The sequence below is a fragment of the Tachypleus tridentatus genome, chromosome 12 (genome assembly GCF_004210375.1).
Source record: "Tachypleus tridentatus isolate NWPU-2018 chromosome 12, ASM421037v1, whole genome shotgun sequence".
NCBI classification, from domain to species: domain Eukaryota; kingdom Metazoa; phylum Arthropoda; class Merostomata; order Xiphosura; family Limulidae; genus Tachypleus; species Tachypleus tridentatus.
The window spans coordinates 95651433-95676889 of record NC_134836.1 but is presented as its reverse complement, the minus strand read 5'-3'; the positions used below and the strand labels follow the sequence as shown (position 1 = coordinate 95676889).

The 25457-nt window shown below is 33.7% G+C and overlaps 1 protein-coding gene across 4 annotated transcripts in view; it reads right to left on the bottom strand.

Annotated features, from left to right (window-relative positions):
- LOC143234068 (dual 3',5'-cyclic-AMP and -GMP phosphodiesterase 11-like) overlaps positions 1 to 25457 on the bottom strand; it is a 102496-nt gene that overhangs the window by 24545 nt on the left and 52494 nt on the right. For 3 of the 4 annotated variants that reach the window (XR_013018505.1, XM_076471111.1, XM_076471113.1), the window contains 11 exons: positions 16145 to 17004; positions 14093 to 14254; positions 13745 to 13834; positions 11658 to 11795; positions 11192 to 11262; positions 10956 to 11019; positions 9853 to 9900; positions 8991 to 9134; positions 8146 to 8289; positions 6732 to 6878; positions 5856 to 5963 (listed from right to left, as the gene is read on the bottom strand). Coding sequence is in view for 3 of the 4 variants with exons in the window: in XM_076471111.1 (XP_076327226.1) it covers positions 5856 to 5963; positions 6732 to 6878; positions 8146 to 8289; positions 8991 to 9134; positions 9853 to 9900; positions 10956 to 11019; positions 11192 to 11262; positions 11658 to 11795; positions 13745 to 13834; positions 14093 to 14254; positions 16145 to 17004 (1976 nt within the window). In the remaining variant the exon portion in view is untranslated. The remainder of the gene's footprint in view (positions 1 to 5855; positions 5964 to 6731; positions 6879 to 8145; positions 8290 to 8990; positions 9135 to 9852; positions 9901 to 10955; positions 11020 to 11191; positions 11263 to 11657; positions 11796 to 13744; positions 13835 to 14092; positions 14255 to 16144; positions 17005 to 25457) is intronic. The other variant, XM_076471112.1, reaches the window with a different exon arrangement.

The window sequence follows — 25457 nt, the reverse complement described above, 5'->3', positions numbered from 1 at the left end:
TGTGCTGTCTCAAGCAACTGGCATATGACAACATGGTAGAAAGCCCCCAAGCCACTTGCTTCATTCAAGAAGGCTTTTATAAGGGCAATGGCTTAAAGAGTGTAAAAACTGTCAGCAAAGCCATCCATCTCATAAAGAAGACCCAAAAAATCTGTGCAAAGGGAAGCATTCATCTGCACAAGTTCTTATCAAGCAAACAAGAAGTTCTATACTCAATTTCCCCTATAGACAGGGCACCAAAAACAAAAAACCTTGATCTGCCAGAGGAGGGGATCCCATTGGAGAGAGTGTTGGGCATACAGTGGTGTGTAGAGTCTGATCTGCTTCAATTCTGAGTGAGCCTCATGGATCGACCCTTGATACAACGAGGCATCCTCTCTACAGTAGTCTCTGTATGTGACCCACTGGAGTTTCTCGCCCCATTTATTATGAAGGAAGGTCGTAAAGAATTAAAGAAGTACGGTCTGATCTTTAATTGCATGGCATCACGTGTTGTCCATGTGGAAATGCTGGATGACATGAGCACTGACACATTCATAAATAGCTCTCTCCACTCCTAGCAAGACTATACCACCAGAAGTCTGTGAGTCTTCACCTACTCTTCAATCCGTCCAGTCGCCAACAAACAAGTCCCCAATCAGGTCTGCCAATTCTAAAACTCCCCCTGCTATCATCATTGAAGGTGTTCTAGCTTCTTTCCGCCAGCCCGACATCGCTCAAGAGATCTTAAAAACCTTTCTAGACATTCAATTCACAGAAATAAGAAGTCTCCCGAAGGGGGATGTAGTCATAAAATGTTCTCATCCGAGACACTACGCCAAATTATTATCTCCATGGCCCGGATCCCAATTCAAAGGATTCAAAATCTCCCCGCACGTTCCTGGTGTCCCTCAAAATAAGTTTTATGTGGCTGTACGTGGCATCCTTCTAGACACTACCATAGACGAAGTAAAACTTGAACTTGTTGACATCTGTATTAACACACCCAGCATAGAAAGGAGTAAATCTTTCAACACCGGCCGTCCTACCCATCTTGTGAAACTTGCCCTCGAGGATCAAGTTTCCAACGGCATAACTCTTTGGTTTGCTGAATACCCTGTCGAGACAGTTAAAATCTCATCAGTGAATGCTGTCCTCCAGTGTTACAACTGTCAACGTTTTGGTCACACTCGTATCGTTTATAAAGCTTCTCACCGGTGTGTTTGTTGTGAAGGTCTTCATCACGTAAGTAACTGTCAGAATCCCCATCTGGAAACCACTTGCAGCAACTGTTATAGTAATCATGCTGCATCCTACCATGGCTGCCCCAAATATCAACAAGTGTAAGAACTGAATAACTTGAAGCTCGGTAAACCAGCACCCTCGGCTGGTTCTTCTAGTGATTTCCCCAGCCTTCCTGCGACCAATACCAAGCCCGACCAGGCGCAGCATGTCGACTATGCAGCAGCCCTGAAATCACAGAGCCCACATTTCAACAGGACTGGTGCACAACAAACCTCGGAGACTACTCCAAGGAATCCCAGATGTCTCGACGACGCTGGCAACTTTTGTAGCTGATGTTGCTACTATGGTGCTCAAAAAACTATTCGAGTCGTCCTACCAACTATTTTCCTGTATAACCCAATCTTTCAAGTTCTTCCTAGATAACAAAATCCTGGATCCATACGCCATACATCACTGGATTGAAACAAGAAGGACCAAGGCCAACCCCAGGTAAGTATTATGGTTTCTTTTCTACATATAAATATCCAAGGTGACCTTTATTTTAAGAAATATGAACTTTTTGACCTCTGTAATACGCCGGTATCACCTCCATTTATGAAACCCATCATGTAGCCATCATTCTTTCACCCTCGCTGGTTATAAAATTTTCTCTGTCCCCCATTCTGTCCCCACTAGAGGTATCGCCCTTCTTTTTAAACCTAACTTAAATATTAAAATTTTAAAGTCTCCCATTCAGCCCCTTAACGAAATCATTTTAACTGAATTAACTCCCTTTAACTTCCCCCTTCACTCTAGTCTTAATTTATGTCATCCCCACTAAGCCTCCCGACTCTATTTTTTACAATACGCCCTTTCTCTCAAAAAACACTCCATAATTGTAGGCGATTTAAATTCCAAGCATAAATAATTCTCTTGCCGCACAAAAATCGCAATGAACTTATTATTCGTAATTTTCTATGTTCGAACAATTTAACATGTATCAATAGCGATCATCCAACACATACATATGTCAACGGTTCCCAGGACTTCCTTGATCTGGTTATAGTTACTCCTAACCTTCTGTCTCATACTTCTGATTTTCAAGTTAACGATCACATTAGTAATGATCACCTTCCTGTTTCATTACATCTTTTTAACAATTCTACTCACTTTTCCCCTCCCACATCCCTTACCCTTAACTTTTCTAATACCAACCGGGATGCTGTCAACTCTATTCTATCTAACACTCCCTTCTACGTTCCTCCCTTAATTTCTGGTCCCCAAGTCCTAGACGATTTTGTGCTTAAATTTACCAACTATATGACTGATGTTTTCCATTCTGTCACTACCACTCAGGCCCGCACTCTCTCGTTACACCATTGGATTTTAAACCCTAAAATCCATAGTCATATTATCTTTACACGCAACCAACATCTTTAAACCAATCAAATAATACCATTAAACTACTAATAAAAGGACAACAAATAAAACTTCTGCGCCTCAATAGACAATTCCCGCAACAACCCTAAAGAATTCTGGAACAAATTCAAATTTGTTTGTAAAACATCACTAAACCTTATCTCTCATAATTTGGTATACAACAACCAAACGGCCTCTATTGATAAAGATAAATGCACAAATTTCGCCGAAGTCCTCCAGAAATCCTTCACTATACCAAACCTTCCCACTTTTGACAGCACTCACCTCCTCAAAAAAATAAATAATTTCATGTCCGTCCCAACATCACGAACTATTTTGTTTGTTTGTTTTGTTTTGAATTTCGCACAAAGCTACTGGAGGGCTATCTGTGCTAGCCGTCCCTAATTTAGCAGTGCAAGACTTGAGGGAAGGCAGCTAGTCATCACCACCCACCGCCACCTCTTGGGCTACTCTTTTACCAGCGAATAGTGGGATTGACCGTCACAATATAACGCTGCCACGTCTGAAAGGGCGAGCATGTTTGGCGCGACGGGTATGCGAACCCGCGACCCTCAGATTAAGCCCTCGTTTAGCTTTGCGCGAAATTCCAAAACAAACAAACAAACCTATCAATTATTCAGAACGCCTCCCGGTAAAAACGTCAAACTGCTGACCACCTCGTTAGACTTACTGAATCTCTATTTCAAGCTTTTAACCGGAACGAGGTAGCCGTGGGTATATTCTTTGATGTCAGGCGAGCTTTCGATTTGGTGTGACATAACGCTCTTCTCTATAAGCTATTCTCCATGAACATTCCGTATACCTTTATCCGTTGGATAGCTAGCTTTTTAAATAACCGTTTCGCCAGAGTTAAAGTTAATAATGAACTCTCTCACTCGTTCCCCTTATTAGTGGGAGTTCTCCAAGGCTCCGTGCTCAGCCCTTTGCTCTACATTCGCTTTGTAAATGGCATTCCTTTCCCTGCCGTAACTCACACTCATGCCTCACAATACACCGATGACATAGCTGTCTGGAGTACGTCTACTAACCCGGTTACAGTCGCTTATCGTGTACAGACCATCAACGCTATAACACGCTTTGCCCCTCTTCTTGGGATGCAAAGTGTTAAATCGAAATACCTGCCACTAATTTGATTATTATAAGCCTGATCACAATCACGTGGGATTTCTTACAATAAGCACCGGAGGCTTTGAAATTTGAATTGTGGACTTCCCATGTACCTGCTGGTCGAACGAGATATTGATTTGTTTATCTTTTGGAAATTTTCAAAAATTGTCTTTATTTGATAATGTAAGAGTCGGAATGTATAAGATATTTAGTATAGGTTTTAATTCATTGTTTCTATCTTGTTACGATCCTATGTTGAACTGATATGTATACTAAGCTGTAATTTTGTGCTCGTATCAGCAACAATATGGCTTTTGTGTACAATTGTCTTCTATGGGCCTGTAATTCAAATGTGTGTGTGTGTGTTTGTTTATGTGAGCTTGTTAATTCTTGATTATTACAGTTTCACAGTGTGGATGGTATGAATGTAGTTCATCACATTAAATTCCATTTAAACATCAGTGATCGTCGTGTGGGTTCATATGGGGCAACACTTTGTTATTTTTATCCTACACAGTACTGAATGATGCACCCACTATTACATTACCTTATCCTACAGAGTAAAACACTGTAAACTCTATGAATCAATGATTAATCTTCACACTATTCAAAAACAGTGAATACGTACTTCTATATATCTGCTATTATTTCATCACATCCTACACTTCTGGAAAAAAAACTTTACACCTCATATAACTTCATCCCATACTACAGAGGGCTGAGTATTTACCACTATAAAGTGTTATTACTTCATCCAATCCTGAGGGAGTAAAACTATGTAGCTAATACTATTTCAACTTACATCACAGAATGTTCAGTATGTACCACCATAAATCTGCCAATATTTCACCTAACCCTGAAGGAGTAACAAAATGCTGAGTAAACAAATAAATATTACTTAATTCAAGAAGCACCACTGTGGAGGCACTTTTCAACTTTAAGCTTAACTGAAACTACTTCAAAGCTGATTACAATATAAAACCAAAAAAATATCCTTTTCAACAGTCTATATATATTTGTTTGACTGAGGAACTCCAAAGTACAACCAGTAAAACCACAAACTGTATTAACTCACTCATTGTTTCCACCAACTACTTAGTTTTGCATATCAATTAATCTAGACCTTCTGATAGTGCTTAGTTTTTATAACACATGCTCTTGTTCAGGTTACCATTAAATTATGCATTTTTTTATAATTTCCAAAAAATGGTTAAGCTTAATTAGGTAACAGTAAGTTTTTAAATTCAGTTAGACAAACAATCAGCGTTACCATTTGTGTTTAAATTCTAAATACTTTTAGTGGAACAGTCATTAGGAAACTATCAGAGGAAACACACAAACAAAATATTTTCTCTACTTTTAATCACATTATTTGTCAGATAACTTTGATGTATTCCAGTATTTAGGTGGAAATCAGCATCTATCTACTGTTAAAATTACATTTATAATGTACCATTGGCTTCATATGAAAACATTCAAGCTAGCTCATTGACTTTAAATGAAAAATACTGTGCTAAGCATATCCTGCCAGCAAAATTGAAGTTATGTTGCTGTTGTTTTAAATATAATTTTCCTTAAATTTTGAAATATTAAAATAAATCTATGAAGTGCTTTTTATATCAGATAAAACATTTCATGTGATGGTAAAAATTGGTTTGAAATTAAAAAACAAAGTTACAAATTTTATCTAGCACTTCCACACTCATAATATCGATAAAAAGACTGTCAAGAGCACATCCATTCTTGAAAAAATATTGGTTTGAATAACATTTAGATTATTTTATCTGTTCAGCATCTGGAGTTTTTGTAAGTTCATATACATATGCTAATCAGCATTACACACTAAAGAGTGTCATCTCACAAAAAAACATGGGAGACAGGGCAAAAAAGACTTATTTGATGTTATTCTCCAACTCAGCTGGAGGCCCTGTGTTAAGGTAAAATTTGTGTATATGTGTTAATATAGCCACTTGAAATTTCTCACAGAAACTACCAATTTGGACTTTCCAAGCTTGAAAGGGAAAACTGCTACGTTTGCCCCCTTTCTCCAAAATGACACCCCTAATTACAATATAATTTTTTTTTTTACTGCTTTACAGGCTTACCGTTAGGATTGCAAACATTACTTGTACAACATTGAAGGCATGTCTCCAGTTATGGTATGTTACTTGTCTGTAATTTTTTTTTACACTCAGCAACCATCTGCACAAGACCTAAAATTCATGGAATACAGTACAATTGAAAAATAATCATATAGCATGTATCAATAACAAATGAAACACATCAAAATCTACTGTTTATTTAAACTTTTCTTGAAGATACCTCTTAATTTAAGAAGTGATAAAATATTCAAATATTAAATATTTACACAACAAAGACTACCCTGAAACTGATTATACAAAAACTGATTGGTATTTAGCAAGTACCATCAAGCTAATTATTTATTTAATAGCATGCATTTTTAAAGATATTTGACTTCAAATCTCTAGAACTTTAAAAAACTACAAACTCACTGAGAAATTTTTTTAAAAAACTTATTTTTACCTTAATATTTAAATAGATTTTATTATTTTTTGTAAATTTAATAATTGTTTACCAAAATTAAAAACCAACAAAATAGCAGAAAGTAAGAAATAATTAGCTGTATGAGTTAAATATGACAAATAAATACATTTTTAAACATAATTCATTAATTTTCAAAAAGATATGAGCAAAACAGTCTCAGAAGTAATTACTTGATATGGCTTTTATTTAAATTCTAATGAAAATGTAAAAATCAAGCTTGTAGAGATAACTTATCTATAATCACAATTAACAAAACGTTTAACCTTAAATGTATGAAGTAAATAATTAAAGATTTATAAATAGCTTTATTACTAAGCAAACCTAGTATGTCATAAAAAATAAATTTAAGAATGACATTCAAATTCTCATTCAATAGAAAACAAGTAACGAAATAAAACGACATTTGTATTAAATACCTTATATTCAATGTGGAAGCGCTCTATCAAGTCTAAATCAAGGAACATCCGAATACAAGCTTTACACATATCTTCCTCTTCAAGACTAAAATCATTAAATTTGAGTTCATGCAATCTATATGCTTGAGTAGAAGGGATTAAAATGGTCTGTAGAAGAAAAATATTATATTCATTGAATTTCACAAACAGAAAAAGAAAAAAATTATTTATATCACTGATTTAAGTTCTAAATTTAAAAGTAACTAAAACTTGGGTAATAATAAAATTCCAATTATTTACTTTTAATTATTTTTTTAAAGAATTTCAGTAACTTCAAATGAAAGCAAATAACAAATGGTTTTAAAATAAATATTCTTTTTACAGGCCAGTTTAATACAGAGTTGTACTTCAAGAAAGATTGGTTTGGTTTGTTTTGAATTTCATGCAAAGCTACTCAAGGGCTATCTGCGCTAGCCATCCCTAATTTACCAGTGTAAGACTAGAGGGAAGGCAACTAGTCATCACCACCCACTGCTAACTCTTGGGCTACTCTTTTACCAACAAATAGTGAGATTGACCACACATTATAACACCCCCACGGCTGAAAGGGCAAGCATGTGTGGTGTGATGAGGATTCAAATCCACGACTATCTGATTACAAGTCGAGTGCCTTCAAGAAAGAAAAAAGGAGAGAAAGTAACGAAAAGTGTGTTTTACGTTAAATAATAATCTTCCAATTAATTGCAAATATAGCAAAGGAAACTTTTTAAAGTAATATTTTCAAAAATTGTTCAAGAGTATAAGATAATTAATCATACTTTCTACTTCACTATATATATATATATATACATGGTTTTTAAATGTGTGTGTGCATGTAAACACACATATACTTACATCCAATGTAGCATTGGACTTTGTTTAAAATTTCATGCAAAGCAATATAAGGGTTACTTGCACTAGTTATCCCTAATTTAACAGTGACAGAGTAGTGGGAAGGTAGGTACTCAGCAACAACTGCTTTATCAATGAATAGTGGGACTGACTATTGCATTATAATCACTCCTACCACTGAAAAGGCAAACATATTTGATAATAGAATTCAAACCCACAACCATAAGATTGTGAATCAAGTACCTTAATCAGCAGACTCCATAGAATAATATATTACCAAATATAAAATGAAATTATTTATTCACACAGAAACGAAATCATATCCTGAATAAACATCTCTCTGCTTTTACTTCAGAACATTTCTAGCTCATCTTTACAAATCTAATCTTAACTTATTTCACTAATTTAAAGAATTAGAATGCAGAATTAATGAAAGACTGGTATTTTATGATATAACTGAAATCAAAGAGGAAATGTCTTTATATGGAATTCATAAGGAAATATGGTAAGATCTTATTAAAAAAAAAAAAAAGACATCTCTCACACTGAGTTTTCCTGCTTCTTCTAAGGGAGAAGTAGCATGGTAAGAGAGGACTTCCAGGGTTACTCTTTGCTTGGCCATAGCTTTTACAGCTTTCTCATACATTTGTGTATTGTGAATACCCATGCCACAGAAAATAGCAAATGCCTAAGAACAACAAGTGGATGATTTAACAAAAACATTTTCTAGCATATACATTTGAATATTATTTTAATTACAAACTACATTCTTATGGCTTAATACACAACTATTCTGATTTCTTTTGAGCACAAGACTTGTAATTACAATAAAAGCTAATACTGCATAACAAAAAAACGTTTTTTGTTGTATTATGGAATAAAGTTACACACTTTATTACTAAAAAATAAATATGAAATAATTCTAATACAGTGATAAGTGATCAAATATGTATTTTCAGCAAATATAAATATGCAACTGTAATACTTTAATACCAATATAAAAGTATTTTGTCAGTAACATTTTCCTAATAAATTAAATAATTCGAAGTTTTACTAAAAACAATTAAAAATTTTGTAGATCTTAACAACCACAACTAACATCAGTATGTAAATAAATTAATCAACTAAATCAAAAAGATTTAGATTTATATTAAAAAATTGTTAACTTCAAATTAAGAATTTTTTAAATTGGAATATTAATCACAAGTACAAGTAACATCAATTGACAAACTATGTACTGATATTTATCAAATAATATTAACTTTCCAACTATTTTTTCACAGGGAGTATTTTCTGTTACACTTTTTTTTAAATATTATTTTTCACGTGAATGATCAGGTTTTGCTCCCTTGAAGTTTGTCATTTTGAATTACAAAAACACATTCTCACCTCAAATAGATTTTCATCATTTTTATTGAAAGGTGTTCCATTAAGTTTATTGATCAGCTGGCTCACACCAATGATCTTCCGATTGGCATTCCAGATGGGCATGCATAGGATACTACAATGTCGGAATGAGCTGCCCTCATCAACCTGGAGCATCAAGATGGATGGATCGGCAAACCTTATGCTTTAAAACGCAAGTATCAAGCAGTTTGGAAAATCTCCAGTCCAAATTAAGTTTAGATCAAATGCATTATGCGTGTACTTTGGCAATTAATAACATAACCATACACTCCCACCTACTATCTTAGTAATTTGAAAAATATATTTATTTTTTAATATTATAAAACTTATGTTTCATATACTTCTCACAATAATTATCAGCTACATGCCCAAATTGAACCCTAATCATTGAATATTTTTTGTTAACAAAAAATTTAAATAGCTTTAATTTTTTTTACTATTACCAAAGTGCATCAGAAGTTCAGATATTATACTTAGTCATTTAATAGCATTCTTTTTTTTGTTTAAACATACACAATGTTTTCCACTGGATAGATGGAATATAAAGGCAAAATATTCATAAAAGCCCATTTTTCCAATCTTAGTAGTACGATTTGATTAAGGAACAAAAATAAAAAAATTTTGATTTAATGACATAGGTTTTGCTGATAAATTCAGGATAAAAACAAAATATAAGTATAATTACTTTATAAATGAAAAAACCAATCAAAATATCAATTAATAAGTATAAAATTTAGAATAACCTCTTCAAAAAGGACTTGAATTTGTGGTGAGAATATACATTGTATACTTAAATATGTCTACAACTTAAAGGTTAAGTACATCAGAATATTACAGTACTCACAGAAGCATCAAATCTCTCATCTTTGTAAGCATCAGAAAGGTTCAGCACCTGGGAATAATTAGTTATTATATTAAAAAAGAAAAGTAGTAAAAACTAAAATTTGATTCAGCTTTAAGTTTCAAACAGACAAATTATACATTGTATGAATAAGTAAAACTAAGTTTATGGAAATTTGGAATGTGACAAAATTTTCTGTGATAAGCAAAACTTTAAAATATCTGACCAGAATGTTGAAAAAAATTATTAATGTAAGCAGACACTTTAATTAGATGGTTTGAGAATCATTTATAATGTACAATAAAGTATTTTATCAAATAATAAAACATTATCTCTTGAGTTTTAGTTACATGCACAAGTACTAATAACAAAAATCTGACACAAACATTTTAAACAGTTAGCATTTCTAATATATCAAACATTTCTGCATAGTTTACAGTCTGTTCTTCCATCACATGTACTAACAAATGTGAAAAAAAATAAATATTGTTCACTACCTAAGAACAAAATTTTACTTACAAAATATGTTGCACACTTCATTGAGATTAATATTAGAGAATTTTCTTAAAAAATAGTACTCTTCAAACATTCTTTGGAAAATATCACAGTACCATTAGTAGGTACTTTCTAAAATGGGTAAGAATTGGAATTAATAATCACCACAAAAAGGTCTGCTATAATTATTTGGGAGTTAACTTATCAATGTTCAAGACATGCATCTTTATTTGAATATTGAAACAGACCTATTAAAAAATCCCTGTCCTTTGTTTTTCAGTGTAGACTCATATGATAGACTTATCTATATATTATACTTTAGTAAATAAATCTAATGTATTGAAATATAGATTCTTTTTTAAGAAATTATCTTCATGTTAAACATCACAATGTCTATTAAAAAACAAGAATAATGTACTGTTTTACTATCAATCATTAATCAAATCAATATATTTTTCATTTAAAACTTAATTTAATATTTAAATTAAAATGTACCAATTTCAATCTTACTCTCTATTAAATATTCTATTTATGTCAATGTTCCTTAATATTTAAAAGAAAAAGTCAAATTCTTACTTGTAAAACAGGATTTATTCAAAAGTATTCCTTACCTCTCCAGTTGTAGCAACAAAACCAGTAATCCCTACATTAATTGGAAATCTTCCCTCGAAAGGACTAAAAATATTAATATACAAAGTTAATAAGACCTACCTATAATGTATAGTAGTTACAAGAAGTACAGTAAAATATCAGAAATTTATTAATAATCACAACAAACAAGTTTAAGCTGAAATAATTTTGAAACTTTCCAAGATGGGACAAATTAGTGAAATCCGTTTTGTCCTACCTCGTGCGAGAACCACAATCTTCATGTTCCAGATCATTTGCTTCCAGATCAAACACTCTAGAAAATGTTCCCTAGTATGAGATACAATGATGCACTTATTGGGGGGTTATCCATATAAAAATTAAATGTTAAACATGAATTAATCAAAATAATACAAATATATTAAATATAATATCGTCACTCACAGAAAACAAACTGTAGTCTTTAAAAGAAAGTATAATTTAATAATTGTGTGGTTTTTCTAGATTATGTATAAAATCAATTTCATTATTCAAGTTAATTTAAGCACACTTTAAAGACATCATAGTAAATTAGAAATACAAAGTAATGTGCATGAATTGACAAAATACATTTTTATCTATAAATTATAAGGTTAATCTATTGAAAGAAATTATTTTCTCTGATAGTTTTATTAATTTGTTGCCATAAATGTCAAGAGAACACAAATCAGATTATTATTCCTAACCTTTGTAGTTTCATCCACAAGTAGTACCTGACAACGTTCACACTGAAGAAGAGATTGGGTGTGAGTCATTATCCTGTAAACTACATGTTCAATTGTGCTCTGTTCTTCAAATACCACTCGAGCAAGATCTAAAAGTACCTGAAAGAACCAAGAAAAGGCATATACAGGTGTGCAATAAAGTTTTTTAATTAGCTTTAAATTACAAAACAAGTATATATAAATATATATTGAGATAAAAACTGATTTCAATCTTACAAAACCATTTCTTGATTGTGGAAAGTTTTCTGAGCATTCTTTGCTTTCTAAATTCTCCCTACATTGTGACTCTCACTGATATGAAAATGTTCATTTTTTCTTGGGTAGGCAGGGTAGTCATAATATATCAAGTCATTCCTTAAGTAATATTCAATTTTAGGTTCAGAAAAAGAGATAGGATTTCAAATGCTTTTAATGTTATTTAATCACTAATGTATGTTCCATTATTATTAATTACTTCCTCCCAACGACTCATATGCTTCTGAATGCCACTTCTATAAAATTCTTGGGGATTGAAGGAAAAGAATGTAGAGAGGGTAGTTTTGACATCTTCATGTATTTCAAACTTTTTCATCAAAATAATTCTTCAAACTTCAGAATATATGGTAATCAGATGATACAAGGTCTGGAGAATAAGGAGGATGTGGAAGTTTTCCCAGTTTAGCTCTTCAATCTTTGCAGATGTGATCCTTGCTGTATGAAGCTGTGCATTATCCTGGTGTAACACAACACCTTTACAACTGATCAAAGCAGGCCTCTTTTCTTTCAGTGCAACATTGAAGCACTCTAACTGTTAACAATAGAAGTCTAATGTAATCGTTACATTGAGTAGCAGCAACTCAAAGTGGATCACACCAACAATATCCAACCAAATGATTAACTAGACTTTACTTGGGTGGAGGTCCATTTTGGGCTGTGATTTAGCCAGTTTACCTGCACTGAACCACTGTTTGCAACACTTAACATCTTTACAATATATCCATTTTTCATCTCCAGTCACTAACCTGTCCAAAAAAGGTGAGTTACATTCATGAGCATTCAGAAAAGTGCAAATGTCCACTCTTTCTCTAAAGTTGGCTTCTATCAAATCATGGAAGACCCATTTTCCAAGTTTTACACTTTTCCAAACTGTTGTAGATGAGGGTGAATTGTTGAACAGGTTGAAATAAGTTTCTGTGCTAGTTCTTCAATTGTTAGAGCACAATCTTCATCAAGTTCAGCCAGCAGCAAATCATTATGAAACTCAACAGGAACCTGAACTTAAGCTGCAGTCACCTGATCTGAACTTCTGAAACCACCTTCAACATTTTCTTTCATTAAGAGACTCTGCACCATAAACACCGTGAATGTTTTGTGTAGTTTCTGCTGCACTATTGCCTTTTTTTAACTCATAAAGCATTATATGCTTAATGTGCTCCTCAGACACATCCATCTTCATAAGAGTTTACTTGATTAATGATTTGAAAAAGTGGAGTTTGATTAGTTTCTTTTATTTGTCTGAACATTTTTTACACATCCTACTACATATTTTAATCATTAAAGCCTTCTACAAAGACAGAAATGATGATGCACTTTCTGTATTAAATTTATGGGATGACCTGATACAACTTGAACCAAAAGAAATATCTCCAATCAACTCAGTCCTAGTGGGTGTGCACAGAAAGCAAACCTGAGATAATTTTAGATATTTTTATGATTAAACGGAATAAATAGCTACTCTTTAAAGGCCAATAGACTATTTATTTTATATTTAATAACATTCAGTTAACTACCCTTCTGCCCTTAAATACTTGCTACCCCACAACCCCATTACAAATCCTAGAAATGCCACTACTAAGAACTGTGAATTTTTGAAAGATTTAAAATGTATTCACAGAAAATATATAAAAATATTTTAGAAATTTTTCTTTGTGTGTTTTAAAATTTAAGAAGGATACCAATACATTTCACTCAAAATTTCATTTCTAAACTCTACAGTGTATGTTACTTCATTTTGGTCTTCAAGAGCTTATTATTTGTTATTAACTTATTTATTAAAATAATATTACTACCTGATTTCTTTTGTTTTCCAGCTGTGAGCATTCATACAACTGGGCATTTCGAAGTCCAATACCACAAAATTGTAGATACTGAGCAAAAACCTGTGAAAATACACATTTTTTTCTACTACCTTAAAAAAACATATTACACTTTATAATGTAGGTATTTCATATGATATAATCATATCCCAGTTTTTTCAATAACAAAATAACTATTACTTTCACATAAAAAAAATTATGGTTGGATCAAACTATTCCTCATGTGATATTATTACACTTACAGATACATCATAAAATTCAGCACTGATATGCCTTATTAACTTCTTACATTCATTTACCAACAAACAACTTATGCAGTACCATTTCATCATTATGATCAAAAGGTTCTCCATTGGGTCCATACTTGTTTATAACTTGTGCCACGCCCATAACTTCACCTTCAATATTGGATATTGGCATGCATAGCATGCTTCTAGTTGTGTACCCAGTTTTTTGGTCCACCAGGTTGTTGAATCTTGAATCCTACAAAATTTGTAAAAGTCTCTTATCTCAATTTAGTATAAGTGTTTTAATAATGTGGCTCGAGAGACGTTTTTCTCATTGTTCTCAATAAAAAATAAAAGCTGTTACAATAATTCCATAATTTGTTTTATTTCTCTCTTTCTCAACTTAACTATATAGATAAAATAATTTCTGAACGTCACAAGTAATTATACATTTATTCTGTAAATAAAAACTTGTATTACGTTCAAAAGATGGCGCTAAAATAAGACACTGAGAAAATATTTGCTCAAACTGAAATATATGTAGTTATACAAACAAATCTTGAAAAGGAACATGTTGTCTCTAGTATGTTAAATCATTTTTAGCTCATCATCTTCGAGCTACTATTCTATATACATAATAAGAATAACTGCCATATATGAGATGTAATACATACTCAACTATTAAAAGCAAAGTGAAAGCCATAACCTAAAATGTGTCATTAATCATCGAACTACTTGTTTTAGTTTCAGTGATATTGAAAGATTTGAAAGTTAATCATAAACATAAAATTATCGTATAACCTGTACAAAATACACTCCTATAGAAATATAAACTTATTTATTTATGAATTTCGGTCATATGTTATCCTAACACAAAGTATCTTAGGTTAATACTGACGAGTAAACATCGAAACCAAACAGCTTACAGTACACCACTATTTACGGCCTTCATTATTTACTGGCTTCGCTATTCCAAAAAGCATAATAAGCAGTGAATTCGACGAAACAAATCTACTGCAGAGAAGTAACGAATAAAACAACAGATTAGGCCACTACGTTATCCTTTCCTCGTGAAATTCACGCTGTGGTGAGGAAAAGAAGTAGCTACCCAGTTAGTCTGTTGAATGATAAAGGACAACGAATTGTGATTTTATGCTACACTTTATCCATACATCTAAAATACATAAAGAAGTTTAAGTTAACATTACAGTGAGGGGTAGACTAACCGAACAACTTCACGTATTTATTAACGTTATTCCACAAATAAATGTGTGTGTGTGTTTTTCTTTTAGCAAAGCCACAAAGGCTATCTGCTCAGCCCACCGAGGGGAATCGAACCGCTGATTTTAGCGTTGTAAATCCGGAGACATACCGCTGTACTAGCGGGGGGCCCACAAATAAATATAAAAGTGATATAATTACCAACATCACACACCAACAGATGCTGGTCAAAATACATGTTATCATTATTTTCTATCTTGACTTTTGGTTTTTCATGAAGTCTTACATCAACTCAAATATTTTCTTTTCAATTAGTTAGTAAACACCATACATATTATAAAGCCTCTCTGCTTATTTTGTTATACCATTACTTTAAAAAAATAGCCAATTCACAAGGAAATGTAAAACTACATCTTTGCTTGTAGGATCATTTAACTGTTAATTGTTTTTATGCAGTATTTTTATCATAACAAACCTTTCAGTACTGTTTAAATATTGTAATACATTAATATCCAATAACATATCACACTTTACTGGTTATTCGCCGCCAGTGGCTCAAGGGGTTTTTCATGCTAAAAATTCTAGTTTCCATACCTATTGTCGGCAGAGCATAGACAGCCCATTGTGTGGCTTTGTGCTTAACAACAAATAAGCTCCCAATTGCACAGCAGCATGTCTGCCAACTTACAACGCTAAAATTCGGGTTTCGATACCTGTGGTGAGCAGGACAAAGATAGCCCATTGTGCTGCTTTGTGCTTAACTCCAAACAAAAATCAAATAAATACTAGCTGTATGAAATTTCTTTATGCATCGGTTAAAAATAAATCAAAGTTATACTAAATCACTTAAACTGTGTAGATTATCAATTTCACGTTACTTACCATTTACGGGGAAATTAATTCAACATAAGATAACACTGTTTACCTGGTAACAGTCTGGAATATTAACAGATTCCCCACTTGCGGCCACATATCCAACAATACCTCTTCCCCAAGGAACACTAATTTCTTCTTTTTGTTCTATCTGTTCCAACGTTGAGTCACTAGACACGTCAAAAAGTTGACTGACTAAACATCTATTAGGGAAATCTTTTTCACCCTGGACCAAAAATAGGGAGCACCTGTCAGCGTGAGTTATTACGCTCACATTTTGCAGAATTTTATGACAAAGACTACGTACATCTAAATCATTACAAATATCCTTCACTAGTTCAAATATCAATTCTTTCTCATCCAAACCCTGAAGTTCTTGTCGGCTCTTCCGTGATGATCGTTGTCCTGCCGAAAGATTGGACTCTTCAGGCAGAGGTAAGGATATGAATGTTGGCGTGCCATCTACAGTTGTCACCATCGGGCGAAGAATTCCACCACGTTCAAATTCATGAGCAGATATTTTACGAACTGGTGTGGCTGCTCCAGAACCAGAGCGTGACGTCGGACGAGTTGGATTAGAACTAACCTCACATACTATGCTCTGAGGAACAGCATGCGCCAAAAGCCAGGCATCTACCATTTGTCGAGAAGCCTTTCTTACAAAATAATCGACTATAAACGTAGGATGCTCATCTAACCAAGCTTCTAAACTCTCGTACACATGACTATCAGTTGCATCCTCTATGGGATGATTTGTAACGTCACCTATGGGGGGTTCACTCATGTTAAAGGTCTCATAGTGTTGAGAGCCACCCCTTGGGTGCCAGCCAGGCGACCATAGAGGGCGCCACAACACAGGGTAGGATCCACCTTCCTTCGACGTCTCCAGCTTGGCTGACTTCTTTATCTTCCCTGGAAAATAATATATTTATAATGGAATACGATTATATGACCACCTGTAAAATCAAATATAAAAACATTTTCATTTCAGAACAAGTTACAACTAAAACTTTAAATAAAAAAACAAAACGAAAGACACTCAAATGTTTTGTTTGCATTTCCTGGTTAAATTGTAAATAAACTGAGTATTTAGAGCAGTTACAGTTATACTGAGAAATAATCAATATATGAAAACATATTAAAAATTAAATAAGAATTAACACAATTCTGAACGCATTATTTTTTGTTTTACATTAGAAATACATAAATTATCGATATTGTTATAGTTTCTAAATTACGTTTCACAGCTGGTTAAACCATTTTGTTTTATTTGTCTGCTTCACATACCAAAGACTTATAAGCGCAAAATCGTGAGAAATAATTCTCTGTGTGCGCATTCTTGTTCTACAAATACTTATTTGTTGAAGGGAACATAAGTTACCTTGTGATTGCCATCATTCCAAAGTTTAAAGAGGTCATAATACAAATTCACAGTAATATTAAAGCTCGTTCTATGTAACAATGATTCATCACACTTATACTTCAGGGTGTTCGGAAAGTCACTGTGCAGTTTTGTAATAATATTTTTAAACATTGTTTACAATTGTCACTCATATTTACCTCCTGTATTCTATATTGAAACATGTCTGTTAATAAATATATAAGTGCACAGTGACTTTCCGAACTCCCTGTAGTACTGTAGTGAAACTAGATCGTTATTAAATTAAAACAATACAACAGGTTAACAAAAAAATGACAATGGTTGTATATGGGGAAAAGGAGGGCCTTTTGTATACAATATGAAGATCTTTGAAGCGAGAAGAGTAAGAATTGGTACATTCATCTGTCATACTATTTTCTATGTTCCTTTCCACAATACAAGGCTTGGCTTGGAATTCGCACGAAGCTACACGAGGGCTAACTGCGCTAGCCGTCCCTAATTTAGCTGTGTAAGACTAAAGGGAAGGCAACTAGTCATTTTGGCTACTCTTTTACCAACGAAGAGTGAAATGACCATCACTTGATAACACCCCACGAATGAAAACGCGAAAATGTTTAGTAGGATAGAGATCCGAATCCACGACCCGCAGATTGAGAGTCGAGAGCCCTAAGCTCCTGAAACTTTTACAATTTAGACTCGAAGTATTTTGTTTTTAAAGACATTACATACCATATCTGTCTTCATTAAACATGTAACAGAAATAAAAATTCTCTCACGTAAAATAAAAAAATATTATTCACAAATATTCTAACACAAAAATAGCCCATTTTGTAGCTTCTCCTTAGTAATATAAAAATTCATATTTTAATTTTATTTTTCTAAGTTATGAAAATTTGAGAACAATAACATCTTTTTCTACCATTTACAAGTAAAATTCCACGAACGAAACCACTGGGTGGTAAAGAAATTAAAATTACAGGCAACTCCATAATTATATGAAAAATATTAGGTAAACATTTTCAAATTTGTCCACGGTTTTTATATAAAGAGAGAACTTGACCACTTACAAGAAGCAAATGGACATCATGTGTTGTTGTGCTCTTCGATTAGGAAACTATATTACTTGTTTCAGAGCAAAGAACTGTTTTCATTCTCTATTTAGTTTTGTAGAGTTTGACTTAAATCACACAATGTATACATTTCCTAACAATCTCTTGTTCTATGGACTTATTTCTTGACTGTCTGTTTCAGTCTTATCTGAGAATACCAAAAACATAGAGACGAAGTAAGTTATGGTTCTCAGAATGAATGTATATGAAAATGTGATATAAATTATCCCAAGCATAGTAAAAGGTTAAGAAAAAAGATGTCTTAAAAAACAGAAGAAAAACTATGCGCAAAAGCTACTACGATAACATAATTCTATAAAGATTTAAACCAATATAATAGCTGCATGTGGACATGTATGAAAACCGTGCATACCAATAAAAAATATTTACTTTCAAAGCAATAGCAAGATATTGGGGAGGGGGGTTATTATTATACAGTAGCTGCAATCAAATAAAAATTCGTTCGTAAGAAAGAACAGGAAATGGCACTTCTATTTTCTTTCTAATATAATACACATTACATAATAATATATAATATGTATGCATAGTATAGTGAGGCCGGATAGGACATTAAAGACATACTGTTTTTCAAAAATTCTATCAGTATTAAATTAGATGGTCGAACCACCCTAATGACCTTTTTCATGTCATCTTGTATCACTGTTTCAAACTGTGTTGATTTGGCAGTTTCCCAAAATAAGATATAAAACTAGATCAAAAGTTTGACCTTTCTCATGATTTTTCTCGCGTCATTCTGTATCAATTTATAAGGTTTCGTACTTATTGATCAAGAAATGTGGAAACGAATAAGAAATAGGCACACATACTGACGTTTATTTATAGAAATTCGATAATTCTCCTACAGCTTCAGCGTGTTTTTTTTTCTTATACCAAAGCAATATCGGGCTATCTGCTGTGTCCACCGATGGCAATCGAACCCCTGATTTCAGCGTTGTAAATCCATAAACTTACCGCTGTAACAGCGGGAGACATAGATTCAGCTTCATGTGCTCTGTCCCCCATGGGGATCGAAACCTAGTTTCTCGCGATCTGAGTCCGTAGATATACGGCTGTGCCACTGGGGGTTTCAGTTTGTGAACTAAAAACATAGAAATATGTATATGTGTATATAAAATTAATTTATTGTCACAATTCTAATAACACCAGACAAAAGGATAGAAATCGCAAAATTATTTGCATATACGTAAAGATATATTGTTGTCGTAAAGATGTTAAATCTGAGAAAAAGAAAGAGAAAACACAATAGAACTTTGGGTGAAAACTCTCAATATAAAAATTAGAAAGTTACTGTATAACATGTAGTAGAACACTGCCACGTGTGACATTGGAACTTTCTAGTACTATACAAGAGCGAAAACCTTTGAATTTACTTAGATACACATTATTTCCAACTGCTTCATTCTTCTATCTTAGTGCCTTTCTTGCTATATAAAGAACTCTCAACTATGGTGCAAAAGCAGAAAAAAAACCAACATTTAGAAAAACTAGTAACAAAATATGACATTCCAGTTAATACCAAATTTATTCAAAAACCAGGTACAAAACTGAGGTCTATACTATGTAAAACCTACACTGACAAACACCACACCAATATTATTTATAAAATACAATGTGATAACTGCCACGATTTCTATATTAGAGAAACAAGTAGAAAAATGGAAACCAGATTCAAAGAACATAAAAAGTCACTTTCACACGTTTTCGAACACCGCAAGTCAAATAAACACAACATAACCGTAGAAAACACTCAAATACTAAATAAAGAAACAAACATAAACAAACGCAAAATAAAAGAAGCCTTACTTATACAACAACTTAAACCCAAAATAAACCAATATAAAGGAACGCCTTTATACCTATATTAATATACTAAAATAAATAAAATTATATATTCAAACATCTAACATCGTTCTATACATTCCGACACTCAGTTACACAACCCCTTTCAAACATGTGGTCAGCTTCCGGTCAGTTACCTCTTTCTTTGTGAACTTTACGATGACCGAAGAAGGTCGAAACGTTGTTCGCTCTTCTATGTAAAATATTTTCTCAACCCAAAAGAGCCGTTTTTGCATATATGGTTGCAAAGCAAGATATATCTGAAGTACCGCCCATTTCATCAATTCTGGCTCAGCCGGGTAACCTTGCACCAATGTTGTAGCACATCCGTGGACTTACACTCAACAGGAGCCGTAGTGTATATAATAAGTTATCACCAAGCTTAGTAGAAGGCTAAGAAACAAAGATAACAGAAGAAAAACAATCCTAAGGACTTAAGAAAAGTAAAATCAGTTACAATTTTAAAACCTCTGGAACTAGGAAAAAGCTAGAATAACAGAAATGTATAAAGCCCATGGTCAAAAGTGTTCCCTATAAACAATAGAATAGATGCAGGGTATGCCATCTAATAGAAACTATATATACCAAAAAATAAATAAAATTCGTTTGGCAATTATATCAAAACAGCTGAGTGTACCGTGCGAAGCTGATTAGGGCTAAAATCCCACCTTAGAATATTTATACATGTTTCTGGCTTTTCAGTGCCACCTGTAAGCTTGAAAAAAACATAACAGTGGCGTCTCTATGTAAGATACGTATAATATACAGAATGTACAATTGCCTATAAAATAAAATTGAAATATTAAAACAATACGCAGTTATTTGGAAACCAAGTCTTCCAGCCTTTTTAGCCTAACTTCACGTTTTACAAATACTTACTTGTGTTCATAAACTCCTAACTGTTACTTGGTTATGTATGATACATCAGTAGTGTTAGGCTTAATGGTGGACGAGAGTGACGTCATCCAGCTACTTAGTTTTGGAAAAATGCCATTTTTCTCCTATCAGCACCAGTGGTATTGTGAGGTCGGAGAGGACACAAAAGCACTTTCTATTTTTTGTTGTTGTTGTTTTTTGACTAAACTAAGTGCACGTGTTTATAAAGTAACTTAAATAGAACATGCAGCATTTAGCATTTTAAAGTATCAAATTTGCCTTTTCAAAATGCAGATTTTTAAATATTAAAGTTATAGTAGGTTAAAAATTATAACTTAGAAACACCTACAAATAATAACATATTATATCTTGTGAAGATGATATATGAACTGCGAATTATATGTATCAAAGGTGTATTTGTTACTCGTACATAAGAGTTCGTTATACTTCCTTGACTGGCTGGTAACTAAAAACAAAGCAAACATTTGAAATACAGCCTGTATGTGCATATACTTCAAGGGTAGGAAATTTACTGGGATTTCATTGGCTCTCTGGCACAAAACATTTTACCACTAGACCACTAACATCTGTTCCGAATAACGATTTTGGAATGCTGGAATTTCACTGTTTTATTTCCGTGTTAAGTAATTCCATAGAATTCCCTTAGTACCTTCTGTGACAGACTACCCCTGTATATAGAAATTGTTTTAACGCTTATAAAATATTTGACAAAAACCATTACAAAACTATAGTTTCGATATTTTCTACTGAATTTATAACCATTTTACTCTCAGCAATGTATTTCAGAGAAATAGTTAACTTTTCATACGGTACATAAATTAACGCAACTCTGTAATGGTGAGTATCCAGGGGTGTAGTGAGGTGGGTGCTTGTTGGCACGGTGTACCTGTACGTTTTTAGGTGGAAAGCCGTACCGTCATTATATACGGTTAACCCCTTCTGGCAATCTTTTTTTGTATGTTTGTTTTCGAGGGCTATCTGCGCTTCTTTTTTTTTACATAGCACTACACAATGGAAATATTAATACACCTTTTCATTTGTTGTATTAATTCCTTTGCTACTGCCATTCAAAGACACAGAATCATTCATATTTGTCTTTTTCGTAAAGAAATGTTTGAATATATTAAAGTAGAAACACAGTATTGTACCTTCATTAATAAAAAACCACATCAAAAATTTAGTAATCCGATTTTTTAAAGAAAATTTAAACTTATGCCTTAAGCAAGATAAATAAATGATTGCTTAAGGCCTCACAATGCTAAATTAACACACCATGTAACGTTAAAATGTAATCATAAGTGCTATCTCTAGAGAAAGTTGCAGTCAAATACAATCCCTTAACATAACGGCTGAGGAACCTACTACAGCTTAATGGAAAAAAAAAAAAACTCCATGGAGACGAATCCTTCTGCACCCTTCACTAGCTCGCAACTGACACGTTCTAATTACACTCTTGCTTCTCTCTTCTTAACGCCGGTAGTACAATCCGTTCATAAATTAACATCATTATTCCAAGAAAAAAACCCAAAACATCAGGGTACTCAACGAGAAAATTAAATTTTTTGACAACTGGGTGCCCTTTCTTTTACGTGTAGAAAACTGTCGGTTGTCAACAGTATAGAAAATCAGATGTTTTTCACTTATTTATAGCTTATGATCGAGCTAAGCTTAACAACTTGCATTTTAACCACAAAACTTTCCGTTTTTTGTGTTTTTTTTTCATTGTATGCAAAAAGAACTGAACCCTGCACATTAACACTGTAGGCAATAAGAGTAACTAGTATTAGCTCATGGGACTAACACACCTGTTTATTAAATATGTAGACCGAGACACTGAATATTATCAACCTGAGCGACACATAAGCTGAATGACTAATCAGACACTCAGTGAGTTAGTCTTAGCCGTCTAATTAGAACTACTGATATGAAGGTATATAACTGCTCACAAGTATTCGCCACCTACAATCTACTCTTATCCAAATAGTCAAAACTTATAACACAAACACAGCTGAATGCAGAGCGTGTGTAATGACACATCGCGGGTACAACCGTAAACGTTCAAATCCTCACCCCGACCCACAGAGAGAGAACGATTTATTGATCTACATTTAAAAGGGTTTAGTCACATACAATCCTCCACCTTCAAAACTACGTACGTGGTAGTCTGTTTTGTTTGTTTTGTTTTGGAATTTCGCACAAAGCTACGCGAGGGCTATCTGTGCTAGCCGTCCCTAATTTAGCAGTGTAAGACTAGAGGGAAGGCAGCTAGTTATCACCATCCACCGCCAACTCTTGGGCTACTCTTTTACCAACGAAAAGTGGGATTGACCGTCACATTATAACGCCCCCACGGCTGGGAGGGCGAGCATGTTTGGCGCGACTCGGGCGCGAACCCGCGACCCTCAGATTACGAAGCGCACGCCTTAACGCGCTAAGCCCACGTGGTAGTCAGTAGTTCAATTATATGATGTAAGAAAGCATTTTGAAAGAATTAAACAAAAACTTAAATCAATTTCCCTTTCAAACAACACACGTTTGTAAAAACCTTAACTAGTTTATTCGGATAAAAAGAACGTAACATAAACTAGGCTTTAGGATATTTGACTTCTAATGCTTTTCAAACAGTTTTATGTGTTAATACGCTCTCAAACAAACCATTAAGTAATTCTGACATGGTGTGTTTTACACACATACTGAGTACAAAAATGATAAGCATAATTTAACTGTTAAAAAAACATAATACAATACAATAAGTCAAAGAAATTTTGGTCAAATAATAAGCAAATTATTATACGTGATAATACTGTTCATTCTCCATAATCAATTCGTAACTTAATAGATTCGATATATTTTTACATTATCCACAAATTTTACTCACATAAGTTAGTTATCACCATAAGATTCCATCTTGGAAAACAGGGCCGCAATCGCTTGCGGATTCTTCAACAAGTATTTAAGTGAGTAGGTTGTTAGCCCACTGCACAGAGCCGTCCCTAATTTAGCAGTGTAAGACTAGAGGGAAGGCAGCTAGTCATCACCACCCACCGCCAACTCTTGGGCTACTCTTTTACCAACGAATAATGGGATTCACCGTAACATTATAACGCCCCCACGGCTGAAAGGGCGAGCATGTTTGGCGCGACGCGGGCGCGCGCGAACCCGCGACCCTCGGATTACGAGTTACGTCACATTTTCAAATTGGAATGACAGCGTGATTAATTCCTAATAATTTGTTGTAGAATATCCTGCTTTATGTAGAATATTCTACTCGCGAAATAAAATTTGGCATAACATTATTCATACCCATTCCCCATTCATTTCAAAAGTGCGTGTATCTCTTTATAGAAAGCCATTTAGGGCTATATGGAATTTGTTTCAAATGTGGTTGTTTAGCTCTGCCCACTATTCGTTGGTAAAAGAGAAGCCCAAGAGTTAGCGGTGGGTGGTGATGACTAGTTGCCTTTCCTCTAGTTTTAAATTACTAAATTATGGACGGCTAGCGCAGATAGCCCTTGTATAGCTTTGCGCGAAATTCAAAACAAACAAACAAGCTTTGCTTGCATGCGCAGCTTTTCAAACGGAAGACGAACAGTCGAACAGACACCATGGTTTGTAATACGTATACGGTTTAATGAATATAAATGTCTTTATTTTTTCTTTTTTTTCATATCCCCAATCTGCTTTACTGTAATCCATCTTAAGCACTTTAACTTAATCAGATTTTGTGGCAAATTTTCTTGACAAAAATGTTTAGTTTATCCCTCCAAATCAATTTCTTTCTTTGTTTGCGGGCCCAGTATGGCCAGGGAGTTGGGGCGTGCGAATCGTAATCTGAGAGTCATGTGTTCGAACCCTCGTCACACAAAACATGATTGCCCTTTCATCAATGGGAGCGTTATTACATGACAGTCAATCCCACTATTCGTTGGTATAAGAATAGCCTAAGAGTTGATGGTGAGTACTGCTAAATTAGTAACGGTTAGCGAGGATAGTCCTCATGTAGCTTTGCGCGAAATTTCAAAACAAATAAGCGAACAATTAAATCCAAAGTCTCTTATACTTTTCATTTCTTTTTGTCTTTACGTAATATTATTTCCACTTTGGTTTCACATACTCGT